At 61.1% G+C, this 12252-nt stretch overlaps 1 protein-coding gene and 1 long non-coding RNA gene across 11 annotated transcripts in view; one reads left to right on the top strand and one right to left on the bottom strand.

The window, feature by feature from the left end:
- The first annotated feature begins 224 nt into the window (after nucleotides 1-224).
- BAIAP2 (BAR/IMD domain containing adaptor protein 2) overlaps nucleotides 225-12252 on the top strand; it is a 31029-nt gene continuing 19001 nt past the window's right edge. For 6 of the 10 annotated variants that reach the window (XR_003682865.2, XR_008619143.1, XR_008619144.1 and 3 more), the window contains exons 1-3: nucleotides 228-624; nucleotides 1316-1387; nucleotides 2005-2142. Coding sequence is in view for 7 of the 10 variants with exons in the window: in XM_028498814.2 (XP_028354615.1) it covers nucleotides 580-624; nucleotides 1316-1387; nucleotides 2005-2142 (255 nt within the window). In the remaining 3 variants the exon portion in view is untranslated. Of the gene's footprint in view, nucleotides 625-1315; nucleotides 1388-2004; nucleotides 2143-12252 lie in introns of all 10 variants that reach the window. The other 4 variants (XM_028498816.2, XM_055089996.1, XM_028498813.2 and 1 more) reach the window with 4 other exon arrangements.
- Nucleotides 5474-10519, bottom strand: LOC114487640 (uncharacterized). The gene is made up of 3 exons (XR_003682866.2): nucleotides 9958-10519; nucleotides 8681-8777; nucleotides 5474-8511 (listed from the first exon to the last, which is right to left on the bottom strand). It is a non-coding gene; the product is annotated as an uncharacterized lncRNA (long non-coding RNA).

The raw sequence follows: 12252 nt of genomic DNA, 5'->3' as shown, positions 1-12252 counted from the left end.
TCACGTCTGATGCCCCACGTGCCAGGTTCCACTACCCCCGCCTCTCGGCCGCTTTTTGTAAAAAAACAATGTGAGGCAGCCACCCTGTGTAACCTGTGTGAACTCCTCTGACCCGCTGTCGTTTCCTCGAGTTCTTGTGGCTACCTCTGCCTGGGCCCGAGGTAGGTGGGCCGCTGGTGGTTGGTGCCCGTGAGAGGAGATGCATGTGCTCACAGGGTCGCACACAGGGTTGAAATCTGCAAGCGTAGGGTCTCTGGTCTTCTTACCTCTGCCATGAACCTCAGATCCAGTGCAGATGCCTGAGGCCCCCAAACCCCAGAGACACCAAGCGACTGTGTATCCTTGTCATTCTAGAATTTCCCATCTCCTCTTGGTGGCATCACCTGGAGAGGCACCCCTCCCCCTGCCCCCAGCACACCCCTGCCCGCCGGTCCCCAGACCACAGCAACCCCAGTGCCTGGCCCACCGGTGCCCGCTCCCCAGCCATGGAGGGAGTGACAAGACAGTGATTCTGAGTAGCTCACTTTCTTCCTGCCTTTCTCTCCTGCCATCTGCCTCCCAGGGGACGTTCTCTTCCAGATGGCTGAAGTCCACAGGCAGATTCAGAATCAATTGGAAGAAATGGTGAGTCCCAGCCTCCCAGCGCGACCCCCGGGGAGGGAGGGGCAGATGCAGGTGAGCAGGCGCTGTCAGAGGCGAGGGGAAGAGCCGGGCGTGTACTCTGGCCGTGCATCCACTAGGGAAGTATGTGCCTTCCTGTGGTCATACCCAGAGAGGTGGGGGCGTCCCCAGGGCCCGAGAGAGAAGTCACACACCAGGGATGTGACCGCCATGGGGGCTGAGGATATACAGACGGACCTGGAAGAAAAGGACACGGGCAAGATGGGGTGTTATGCTCATCGGGCTGGCGGGGCCAGGTGGGGACACCTCGAGTGGTGGCCTGGGGAAGCACAGGTGCACCGAGACTATAGGTCCTGCCAGGACCCAGCAGGTCCACGGCTTGTGTCAGCTTGTGCCTATATTACCCGCCAGCACGGGAGAGCAGGGACAGTGGAGAGGCGGTCTCTGTCTCCCTGAGGGGAACGGAACCTCCGTGCCTGTCGAAGTTCGGGCTTCAGTTCAGCACTCGCTCCCGGGGCCGCCTGGCTCCGCGGGGCCCACCTGTCCCTGCGGGGTCATCGGCTCATGGATCAGACAAGCTCTTCTCTCCCGTTGGGGTGCCCAGCGTCCCAGGTGCCATGGTCGTGGTGACCGCCCCCCCTCTCCCGGGGCGGCCACACGTTGGAGCTGACGGCTGTTTTCTCTCCATGTCCAGCTGAAGTCTTTTCACAACGAGCTGCTAACGCAGCTGGAGCAGAAGGTGGAGCTGGACTCCAGGTACCTGAGCGTAAGTAGCCCCCACCCTGTACCTGCTGGTCACCCTGAGCTGCCTGGGCTCTGCTGTGTGTGAATCTTTCCCTCAGTCTGAACGGTTTTCATCTTCCTGTGAGCTCTCCATCCTGTGGGTTTCCTGCAGCTCCTCTGACATTCATGCCCATTTGAGACTAAATGTGACCCTGTGAGTGGACTCTCACGTCTGATGCCCCACGTGCCAGGTTCCACTACCCCCGCCTCTCGGCCGCTTTTTGTAAAAAAACAATGTGAGGCAGCCACCCTGTGTAACCTGTGTGAACTCCTCTGACCCGCTGTCGTTTCCTCGAGTTCTTCAGGCCCTGACCCTGCCCTGTCGCCTCTCCCAGGTTGACAAGAAGGGCGAGGGGCTGGGCTCTGTCGGTGTTCATTACATGATTTGACCTGAGGCGCTTCCAGCCCTGGGGTGGGAGAGAGGGAGGCTCGGCTGGTTTTCCCAGCCCTGATCTTTACCTCCAGGGTGGGCAGAGCTGAGGCCTCAGGTTTGCAGCTGCACAATTCCTGCCGTCCATGGGGTCGGGGCCACTGTGGCCCAGTTGAGAGTGGGAGGGGCGCAGCAGCTCATTGACCATGGTTTTGTTGTTTGAATCTCAGGCTGCGCTGAAGAAATACCAGACGGAGCAAAGGAGCAAAGGTGATGCGTTGGACAAGTGCCAGGCCGAGCTGAAGAAACTCCGCAAGAAGAGCCAAGGGAGCAAAAACCCCCAGAAGTACTCGGACAAGGAGCTGCAGGTGGGACTCGGCCACCGCGTGCTGGGGGCTCTGCCTGGGGACACACAGGAGCATTGGGGCCCCGGTTATGGTTTTGGGACTTCTCGGGCCTTTTAGTGAGCAGTGAAGGGCAGGCGCTCTTGTCTGTCCCCAGCACTCACCCTTCTTGGTCTCGGGGGGTGAGGCTGATCCCTCCTGATGAAACTGGGCAGAGCCAGGCTCCGCTCTCCTGGGGGATTTTGGGTGGTGGGTGCCCGGTGTCCCGGAGCCAGCAGGACAGCAGTCCCATCCTGTAGCCAGAGGGCTCTCCACCAAAGGAGCAGAACCCAGAGGGAATCTTCCTGCCTGATGCTCTGGATTCCTACCTTGGCGAGAGATCCCAGACTGTTACTCTGATTGACTTGTGAATGCCTGCTCCCAGCACAGACCCAGAGACCCCGGGGCAGGCAGATGCTGGCTGGTCCAGCATCTCAGTGACCCTGCAGTGTGAGGCAGGTGGCATTGCAGGGCACGGGAGGGGCAGCCCTGGTTGTAGGCGTTACGTGCTGGGGTGAGGGGCAAGGATTTAGGACAGCGTGGCCTGTGACGGGCACGGCCCTGATACACCTGATTCACCAGAACCCTGCAGCCAGTTGACACAGATCAGGCCCAGACACTGCTCTCCAAGGTCGCATGTCTCAGATAAGGAGGAGGAACAGGATAGCCCCCAGTGGTCGGCAGTGGAAGCTTCCCCTGGGCACAGGCATGGGGGTGACCCCTGGGGTGAAGCCCTCACCTCCGGAAGCCTCACCCTTCCTGCCAGCGATCGGGGCAGTGAGCCTGGGGGCACTGCCTGGGGCCCTCTGTGCATGGTGCTCACGCATGCCCCATGGTACCCACACCGCTGCCCGCGAGCACCTCTGGAGCGCGCCAGGGCCAAGAGGCCGGGCCTGCCCACTTGAGTGCGGCATAGACGAGCAGGGCCCCTGCTCCCCCGGGGCGGCCCGGCTTCTGCGCCTCTCTGTGCCTGGGGCACCCAGTGGACAGGATGGGTGGCGCAGCGGCAGCTGAGGACCGCAACCCGCCGTGTGGGAAGCAGCCGCCAGTCTCCTGCAGCCCCTTACTCAGGTGTGTTCCTCACATAGTTGCAGTAACTCAACTCCCGCCTCTCTGTAGCATCCCTTCCCCAAGTCAGACGCGTTTCCCCACATCCACAGTCTCGTGACCATCGTCTCAAAGACCGACTGTAACCCGTCACCACCTTGAGGCCTCCCCGCCCCGCGGCGAGAGCACTGCTGCAGGGAACCCTCCCGAGTCACCCCCGCCGGGGATGTGCTTCTGGGAGCGGGTCATGAGGTCGGGGCTGGAAAGACACCTGCACTGGTGTGTGTCCGTTTTTCTGTTCTTTCCCATCCTTGACGTGTTTTGCCATTTTGTTTCCTGAAAACCTTGACCCGCTGCCTGGGAGGGCAGTGGCCTCCTCGGCGCCCTATCTGAGGGAACCCTGGGAACCGGTTTGGAGGCCTGGTGACAGGGACAGGAGGCTGGCTTTCCAGGGGTTCAGCCTGTGCACCCCCCGCTTCTTAAGGTGCCTTTTGTTTTGGTGACAGCTTTATCGAGAGGTAATTCACATACCATATAACTCACCCGTTTGATTTTGAGTACATTCATAGCATTGTGTAACTGTCACCACAGTCCATTTTAGAATGTTTTCACGGCCCCAAAAAGAAAGCCCGTCTTCACTAGTCCCTCCCCGCCCCCCAGCGGCATGACCAGGATCATACGACATGTGACCTTTTGCGTCTGGCTTCTTGCCCTCAGCGTGATGTTTTTGAGGTTCGTCCACGTTGTGTGTGTCAGTGCTTCGTTCCTTTTTATCATCATGTACCCGTGCTTCATTCCCCTTTACGGCCATGGACTCGGAGGCTCCGTCCTATGCCGAGGCCCTCTCCCTGGACGAGCTGGTGCTGCTATGACCAGCTTGCCGAGAGCCGTCAGAAGGGACTGTCCCGGCCGGTGCATCCTGTGGCTGGGAGAGGACAGGCCGGGCAGAGGTCAGTGCGTGTGGGCTGGCGTCATCCATGGTGTTCACTCCTACATGACTCGGAGCCACTTGGGCCTGGGTCATCGTGACTCTGCTGCCTCTGGTTCCCAGTGGCCCACTCCCCTTGCCCCAAAGCCCCCGCCACCCACTGCAAGACCTCTCTCTTCGGGACAGCCCTGACTGCTCCACTCTGGAGTCTGGGCGTGCAGGGCTGAGAGGGTGGGATCTGCTCCCCCAGGCACGCAGGGCCAGGGGAACACAGCACGGGCTCTGCAAACCTTAGTCTTTCCGTACAGGCAGTTGGGTGGTGGTTCTCTCCTTGCGGGGGGCCTCCCAGCAGTTTCCCAGCTTGGTGAGGCCAGCCATGTCCACCCTGGCCTCCTGGGACCTGGGAGACATCCAGTGCTGACCTTTCATCCCGTGTCCAAGGGTCACCCCCCCACTGAGGCTCCCCTCTGCCCTGTCTCCTCAGCACAGCCCTGCTGCCCCAGTGAGGCCCAGTCCCCTCCCGGTATCTGCCCTGAGGCTCTCGCTCAGGGGCCTCCTCTTCACCCCCCTGTGGCCTGTCCCCACCTGGGCACAGCCATGAGGCCCTAGCCGTTGGGTTTGGGGTTGGATCCCAGCTGTGCCCCGTGTGCACTGGCCGTGTGGTCACGGCGAGCTCCATGTCCTGTCTCGGTTTCCCCGCTTGTGAGGGGTGTACCTCGGCCTTCCTCCCATCTCAGAGCAGGAAGGGCCCTGGGGCCTGAACAAAGCAAGGTCACCCCTCCCCGTTCTGTGCACTTCCTCGGTTTCCCTCCTCTGTCCCACCCCCTCCCTCATCTTTCCCAGACCCACCCCACCCCCCTTCTCTGCCTGTCCCTTAACCTCCTGAGGGTGTTATTGCAGTGATTCTCCTCCAGTAATCGAGTTCCTCCCAGGGAGGGCTGGGGGCTGTGTTCCACGCTGTCCCTCGCGCCCTCCAGCCTAGGCTGCTGACACGGTGACAGGTGGTACGTGATGTTATTCCGGTTGTGGTTGTCTTTCCAAGGGTGGGAAGCAGAGCGACAGTCCAACCAGGGTGTTTTTGTTCCCTGGTGGCGCTGAACCTGAGAGGCCAGGCTGGGGCACCCTCAGAGTCCCTCATCCCGCATCTGTGCTTGAGGGGGTGGGTGCTCAGCGTGCTCTGAGACGGTGGAAGGCACGCTGGTCGCCTGTCTCGTGGATGGTTCTGGCCTACCTGGTGGCCTTGTGGAGGAGCCCAGCCCACCTGGGCACGTGAGGGTCCCTTGGCACCTGGGTCTGTTCCTTCTGGTTCTTGGAACCTTTGCAGACCTGGCCAGGAGCCAGGGCCTGATGTCTGCTTTGAGGTGTGGCTGCTGGGGGCTGGGAGGGCCCTAGGCACCTTTTGGTGTCACAGCCCCTCCCCTCCCCACTGTTTCCCCTGGAGGAAATGCCTGGGCAGGGCAGGTGTGCTGAGCCGGCCCTGCCCCTCTCCTTGGCTGAAGTCCTTCTAGTCACAGGAAATGGTCTGTTTAAGACACTCTTTTGTTTTTTTAAGTACTTTTTTTTTTTTTTTTTTTTAATTTTTGGCTGTGTTGGATCTTCCGTTGCGCCCAGGCTTTCTTTAGTTGTGGCGAGCAGGGGCTACTCTTCGTTGCGGTGCACGGGCTTCTCATTGCGGTGGCTCCTCTTGTTGCGGAGCATGGGCTTTAGGCGCACAGGCTTCAGTAGTTGTGGCACGTGGGCTCAGTAGTTGTGGCTTGCAGGCTCTAGAGCTCAGGCTCAGTAGTTGTGGCCCACGGGCTTAGTTGCTCCGCAGCATGTGGGATCTTCCCAGGCCAGGGATCGAACCCACGTCCCCTGCGTTGGCAGGCGGATTCTTAACCACTGCGCCACCAGGGAAGCCCAAGATACTCTTTTCCTGAGGAAGAGCAGGACTCTGTTCTCCCTGTCTGCATTTCTTAGAATGGCCGACACCCCAGCTGTCACGCAGTCTACTCCGGTAGTGGATCAGCCATGGGGGCAGCTCTGTCTGTCCAGACTGTAGTTCATGGCCCTGCCCTGGAGAGCTTGGCCTCGCCTGGACCCGCAGGACATCCTGGCCACTAGACCTGCTTACTCCAAGCAGATGTGTTTGCACGCTGTCACCAAATGGGGGAAGGATTCCAGACTGTTTGGGCCCCTGGGGAGGTGGGGAAGGACCCCAGGCACTCGTGGCCCACCCCCCGCTGTCTTGAAGCCCCCTCTGTATCCCCAGGGTCTCCACTCCGGGGACCTTCACCGGGGCCTGGGTCACATGTAGCCCAGTGGGCAGTATGTGTAGGTGGGTGTGGGCCTGGTCCCCACAGCTGGCACAGGGGCCACACCTGGGCGTCCCCGAGCCACAGAAGCCCCTGGGCTGACATGAGCTGCGGCGCCTCTTGGCAGAGGAGGTGGGACCCCCAGACCGACAGAGCCCATGCAGCTCTGTTTTCTAGGTGCGGATACGCTGCCCAGGGCTCCCACGGGTGGATGCAGGTGTGGGCTGACTCAGTGGTCCCGAGATGGGTGGACTTCCTTGGGTCAATCCCTGGGGTCACCTGTGAGCCTTCTGGAGCCCCTGGCCCATGTGTTTTCCCTCCCTGACTGGAGCTCAGTGTGGGCAGGATGCTCGCCAGGGAGGGTAGAGAGGCACCCGAGCACCCGCCAGGCAGGGGTTGACCCTTGGAACACCTACACACCTCCCCCGAGGCACCTGAGCTCCTGAGCGGGGTGGAGGCTTGTCCCCCGTGAGCGTGTCTGTCTGTCAGTCCATCTGTGATGGGCTCCCCGTGAGTGGGACTGGGCCAGTTTTGTGAACTGCTGATAATTGAGACTGTGTTTTGAGATTTCCAGCGAGAGAATTGATTTTAATTATAGGTCAGGGAACAGGCACTTAGAGGCATTTAGGGCACAAACTAGGACAGAGGATTTTTTCTAGAAGTAGGGGGCACACCAAGTACTGCCCACACGGCTGAGGTCACGCCCTGCACCTCTGGTCATTGCCGTGCTCTCTGGACCAGGCGCTGACAGAAGCGCCCATCTGTGTGGAGGCGGCTACAGGGGACAGTCAGTGGAGGACGTACTGTGTGTCTGACAGGGCGTGGTCACAGGCCTTGCCTGGCGCCCTGTCTCTGGCCCAGGATCCCCCTCCCCAGGCATGCGGGTGCATGGTTGTACTTTAGCCTGACTGTCAGGTTCTCAAAGCTTCGGGGTGGTTCTGATGGACAGCCGGCCCCTGGCTGGTTGGCGGTCTCCAGGGCTTCTGATGGAAGGGTCCGGGCTGGGGTGGGACTGGTGCCGAGAGCCATCCCGGGTGAAGCACTTTGGGAAGCAGTGCTGAGTGGAGTTGGTCAGGCTCTGGGTGCACGATCCCCTTATAGATCCGGAGGGACTTGGCCAAGGATTTCTCCAGTTTCTGTTTCCTTTGGCCCCACCCCCAGCCCAGCTCTGATTAGGCAGGAGTCCTCGTCCTCCAAGGGACAGCATGACTGTTAGAAAACCCAGCAGTCGTCCGTGCCTTTGGGATTCGCGTCGGTGTGTGGCCGGCCGGTGGGGGCCGTGGGGAGGCAGTGTGCCCTTCCCACCCCTTGTGTAGGCTCTGAGCTCTGAGGGAGGGGCCGCCAAGACCACAGCAGAGGCGAGAGCCCAGGAAGAGAAGGCTGGAGGCAGATGGATGGCCGTGGGTGTGGGGCGGGGTCACCCCCAGTGTGGGCCAAACCTCCTGCCCGAGCGCAGAGGGCCAGGGCCCTGGACGGTCCCTGCCAGCCCAGTGCCAGGCTCTCAGCAGCCCGGCACTTGGAGCTGCTGACACAGGCAGGCTCCTGCCGTTGGGAGGGCAGAGGGCCCACCCACCCAGCTGGGGTTGAGGTTGCCAAGGGCCCCCTCCTCTGCCCTGATCCATCTTCTCCGTTCCCTCTCTGAGACGCAGAGAGCGGGGCCTCGAGTGTTCTGGGTGTGGGGTGTGGGCTGTGGGCTGTGGGCTATTGCTGGGGCCTGTGGTGACTGAAGCAGGCGGTTCCTGCAGTTTGCTCCCCCTCACTGGTCTCTGTTGTTCTGGGAGGCGCCTCCAGATTGCCCTCTGAGAAAGGGGAGAGATTTGTTCTATTTCAAGGGATGTGTAATTAACAAAGCAAAAACAAAATAACCATAATTGAGATCTTCAAAAAAGATAATGGCAGAGGCTGCTCCTGTTAACACGTGGAGTTTGACGGCAGTGGTTTAAGCCCCTTATGCGTCTGCTGTTCTCATTTTAAAAAGCTCTTCAGTGTGAAAGGCGGTCTGTGGACAAGGCACCGCATCCCAGCAGTGGGACATCTTCTTTCCTTGGAGTATAAGCAGTTAGGGGTCCTCCTGGAAAAAAACAACTGAGAAGCCAGAAGTCACTGTGCCCTCTTAGGGCTTCTGTGTCCACAGATGGTATCAGGATTCTCAGTCCTCTGGGGGACTCTGTCTCTTCCCCTGGTCCCCCCGCAAACCTACCCCCAATTCCCCAGATCAAGCCACACAATTCCCCCTCCAGACTGGGCTGCCTACTTGGATAGCACCGTGGGAAATCTGGAGCGTCTTATGCTGTCAGAGCTGAGAGGGCTTTCGGCGGCAGCACCGGGCACACCGCACCTGTCTTTCCGCACTGAGAGGTGGGCGTGTAAAAAAGTAAGAAGAAACAGGTGAAGTGTTTTATTTAGCTGCACATGTCTAGAGTGTTATTTAGACACGCAATCATTATAACAAATACTAGTGAGGTGTTTTGCGTTCCTGTTTTTCTGCTGAGTCTTTGAAGTTGGATGTGAATTTTGTACCTGCAGAACCTCCAAGATCACGTGAGGCAGGGGCTGCCATGTCGGGTGGTGACGATCTGGCTCAGCCCCTGAGGAAACTGAGACCCAAAGGGTCCAGAGACTTGGCAGGGACCACCCAGCAAGGCGGGCACAGGAGCCCGGGCTCCATCCTCCTCCAGGTCCCAGGGCAGCAGAGCAGACCCCAGACCTGGATGGCGTGGATCCTGGAAGTTTTGCGCACTCCCTGGCGGCCAGTCAAGGCCTTGGTTCAGCGTGCTCACAGATTGCTGAGACCCATCCCCTTGGGCCTCAAGCCTTTGTCAGCATGCCCAGCCTACTGGTGTGGACAGAAGTGGCCCCACGTTCTCCCCTGGGGTCTGGGCGTGGGGATGCCCATGGGCGCACCCTTCCCAGCACATCCTTTCTGGGCCCGCCGGCGTGTGAGTGTACTGGGCAGGGCGTGGGCAGTGAGATCCGTTGGGTCACGGGCGCCCCCCACCCCGCCGCCAATCTAGTGATGGCTGTGGGCCCTTTCTGAGGAGACTGGGAAGCCCGGGGCCCACGGGTCCCTGATGACTGCGAGAGGCACTGCACTTTCTGCCTGAGGATGTGCCCACAGCACGTTCCCCGCAGAGCTGCCCGCTAGCCGGTGCGTCTGCCGGACCGCGCGCAGGAGGGCGCAGTTGCCCTCTTGCTCAGCCCCGGCCCCGAGCCTTGCTCTGAGCTCTTGTGCCTAAATGAGATTTTTAAGGGTCCTCCCACAATCCACTGAACCGCTGCCACAGCCCTCACCAAGCTTCACCCACTGACCCAGGCTGGCCTCCCTATTCTTGGCCTGGGTGCCGGGCGCGTCAGACCGGGGGGTGGGCACAGGCCCGGTCAGCAGGCTCCAGGGAAGCCGCTGGCTGCCTCCAGAAGGTGCCCAGTGACTGAATGAATGCAACTTGGGGGCGTCAGATTCTGGCTGTACCTTCCTGTACATCACGGCTAATTGGGTTCCCTCCTTGTCTCCTTGGAGTAATGGTTACTTACCAGTGGCGACAGCTGAGGCCCAAGGAGTCCGCTGTCATTCACCAGCTGCAGCGGTTAGGGGCAGCGTTGGTGTTTTGAGAAACGGTGGGAAAGCCACGATGGCCTATCCGGTGAGGGGAACCAAAGCCTCGGGTGTTTTCTAGAACACCCTTCCCCCGCTCTGAGTCACCGGCTTGCTCCACAGAGGAGAGGAGACATGTGTTCTGATCACTTTTGTCTTCTCGGATTACAGGGCTGTTCAGCCCAGGGTGACTAAGTGGGAGCGTACTGTGGGTCTTAAATGCTTTCAGCTGGGTGTTTCTATAGTGCGGTCTCCATAGCACCCGCTAAGCAAGGAGCAGGGGAAGGTGGGGGCAGGGAGGATGCAGGACGCCCGGAGCCTGGCCGCGGGGCCTGCCTGTGGCAGGGACCGGCTTGGGCCATTTTCTGGGGCCTGCTGCTAAGTCATCAGAGCTGTAGGGTCAGGCACGTTCTGTCCTCTGCACGTCCCAGAGAGCGCGGACACTCCTGCACATTTGGGAGGTGTCCCTGCTGACAGCGGCCACCGTGGCCTGGAGGCTGCAGCGGGGGGCGGGGCGGGGGGGGGGTGTGTCCTCCTCCTCCGCCCGTTCGAGGGCAAAGCTCCTCACTTGGCCTGGATTTCTAGGATCTGCCCGTGAAGTGGTGGCCTCTCTCCACAAGGAGGCGGCGTCTTGGGAAAGGAGGTCAGGAGGGCCTGCCGTCGTTCCTTGACAGAAGTGGCAGCCAGTGTCCTGGCCGGCTAGCGCTCTGCCCAAGCCAGATGCTTGGTGTGGGGACCGTGGAGGAAGGGTCGGCCCTCCAGGTCCTCGTGGCCCCCGCCTGGACTGGCCATCCTGGCCGGTGTAGCTTGACGTCTCTCCTGCCCTATCCCAGGCAACTGTGGTCCCTGGGAAGACACTGGGTGGCTCTCGTAGCCCCAGATTCCCTGCCTGAGACCTGAGCTGCTCCTGGCCATTCTTGGGGCTCGTTTGAATAAATGGAAATCTTAAAAATAAACCACCACTCCCTCCCCCAGCACGGGAGGCTGCCAGGCAGCTAATGAGGCCAGCGCCCCGCGCCATCTCGTCCAGAGCTGGTTTCTCTCCCCTCCAGGGAGTGGGAGCGTTGAGGTGAAAGATGTTACCGCAGCCTGAAAACCCAGAAACCGTCAGCAGGACGGACGGGGACGCCAGGCCGGCACGAGGAGGAGCCATTCTCAGCAGCGGGCTCAGGGCAGGCGGGCCCTGGGGGCCCACGTCCCAGTTTACGCTGCTGTCCTGGGGTAGCCGCTGGAAGAGGTGCCTTTCCCTCCCCAAAGTCCCCAATTAGGGGACAGTGGGCGGTCTCCCTTGGGCCTTCCTGCATGAGGCTCCGCGCTGACCTCTCAGCGCCTCAGCCCCCCCTGCCTGGACGTGGGGTCTCCACGTGCCTGGCTCACCCTGCGCCCACCCCTGGCCAGCACTGGAGCAGCCCCCAGGGAGGGTAGGAGGTGGTGACCCCGGGGAAGGGCTGGCCGGCTGGGGCTTACCCTGGGGTTAAAACCCAAACTCCTTCCGGAGCCTCGCAGCGACTTTTCCTGAGGCTGCCCCTTAAGGGGCTCTCAGGACCCCAGCCGAGCTCCTGTGTGTGCGCCTGTATGCAGGGAAGGGCAGGACAGGCCGAGGGAGGCGTCTTCGTTCCGGGCGGGTTGAAGCCTTCAAGGCCGCGCCGATGTCCCACTATACCCTGGACGGGGTAGGGCAGCCACGGAGCAGAGCAGGCAGGGGACCCCCCGGGGGATTTCAGTCTAGCTTTGGGTGTTGTTTAGGTGATGGGGCAGGGGCAGCGGGCTGTGCATCAGGGTCCCCTCTCTCTGAGGGAGCCCTGCCCCTTCCAGGCCCTTCTGTCCAGAGGGCGTTCCCGCCCCCAGGCTTCCTGTCCGCATAGGGGCTTCGGGTGTGAGCCACTCCCCCTTGGTGGGCGGCATCCGAAGGGACCTCCCCACACAGCACAGCCTTGCCCGCGGTGGCCTCCACAGGCCCCCAGTAGCACCCCAAATCTGCAGACTTGCTCCCCCACTTCCTGGAGGAGCCACGGTGCAGGGGAGGTTCTGCCGGAGCAGGGGCTGGAGGCTCTGGGATGCGCACGTGTTTCATAACCCGGAGAAGAGCACTTGGAGCTGCTCGGGCTGCTGGGCGGGGTGGGGGCGGTGGGACCCGGGGCAGTGGAGGCAGGGAGCAGGGCTGCCCTGAAGGCCTCTCTCCTCCTGCACAGACTTTCTCAGGCACACCCACCCCACCTTGTGGCCGGCCCTGT

The sequence above is a fragment of the Physeter macrocephalus genome, chromosome 14, assembly GCF_002837175.3.
Source record: "Physeter macrocephalus isolate SW-GA chromosome 14, ASM283717v5, whole genome shotgun sequence".
Lineage (NCBI taxonomy): Eukaryota > Metazoa > Chordata > Mammalia > Artiodactyla > Physeteridae > Physeter > Physeter macrocephalus.
Note: the sequence above shows the minus strand (reverse complement) of the source record. Positions and strands in the feature narration are given on the sequence as shown.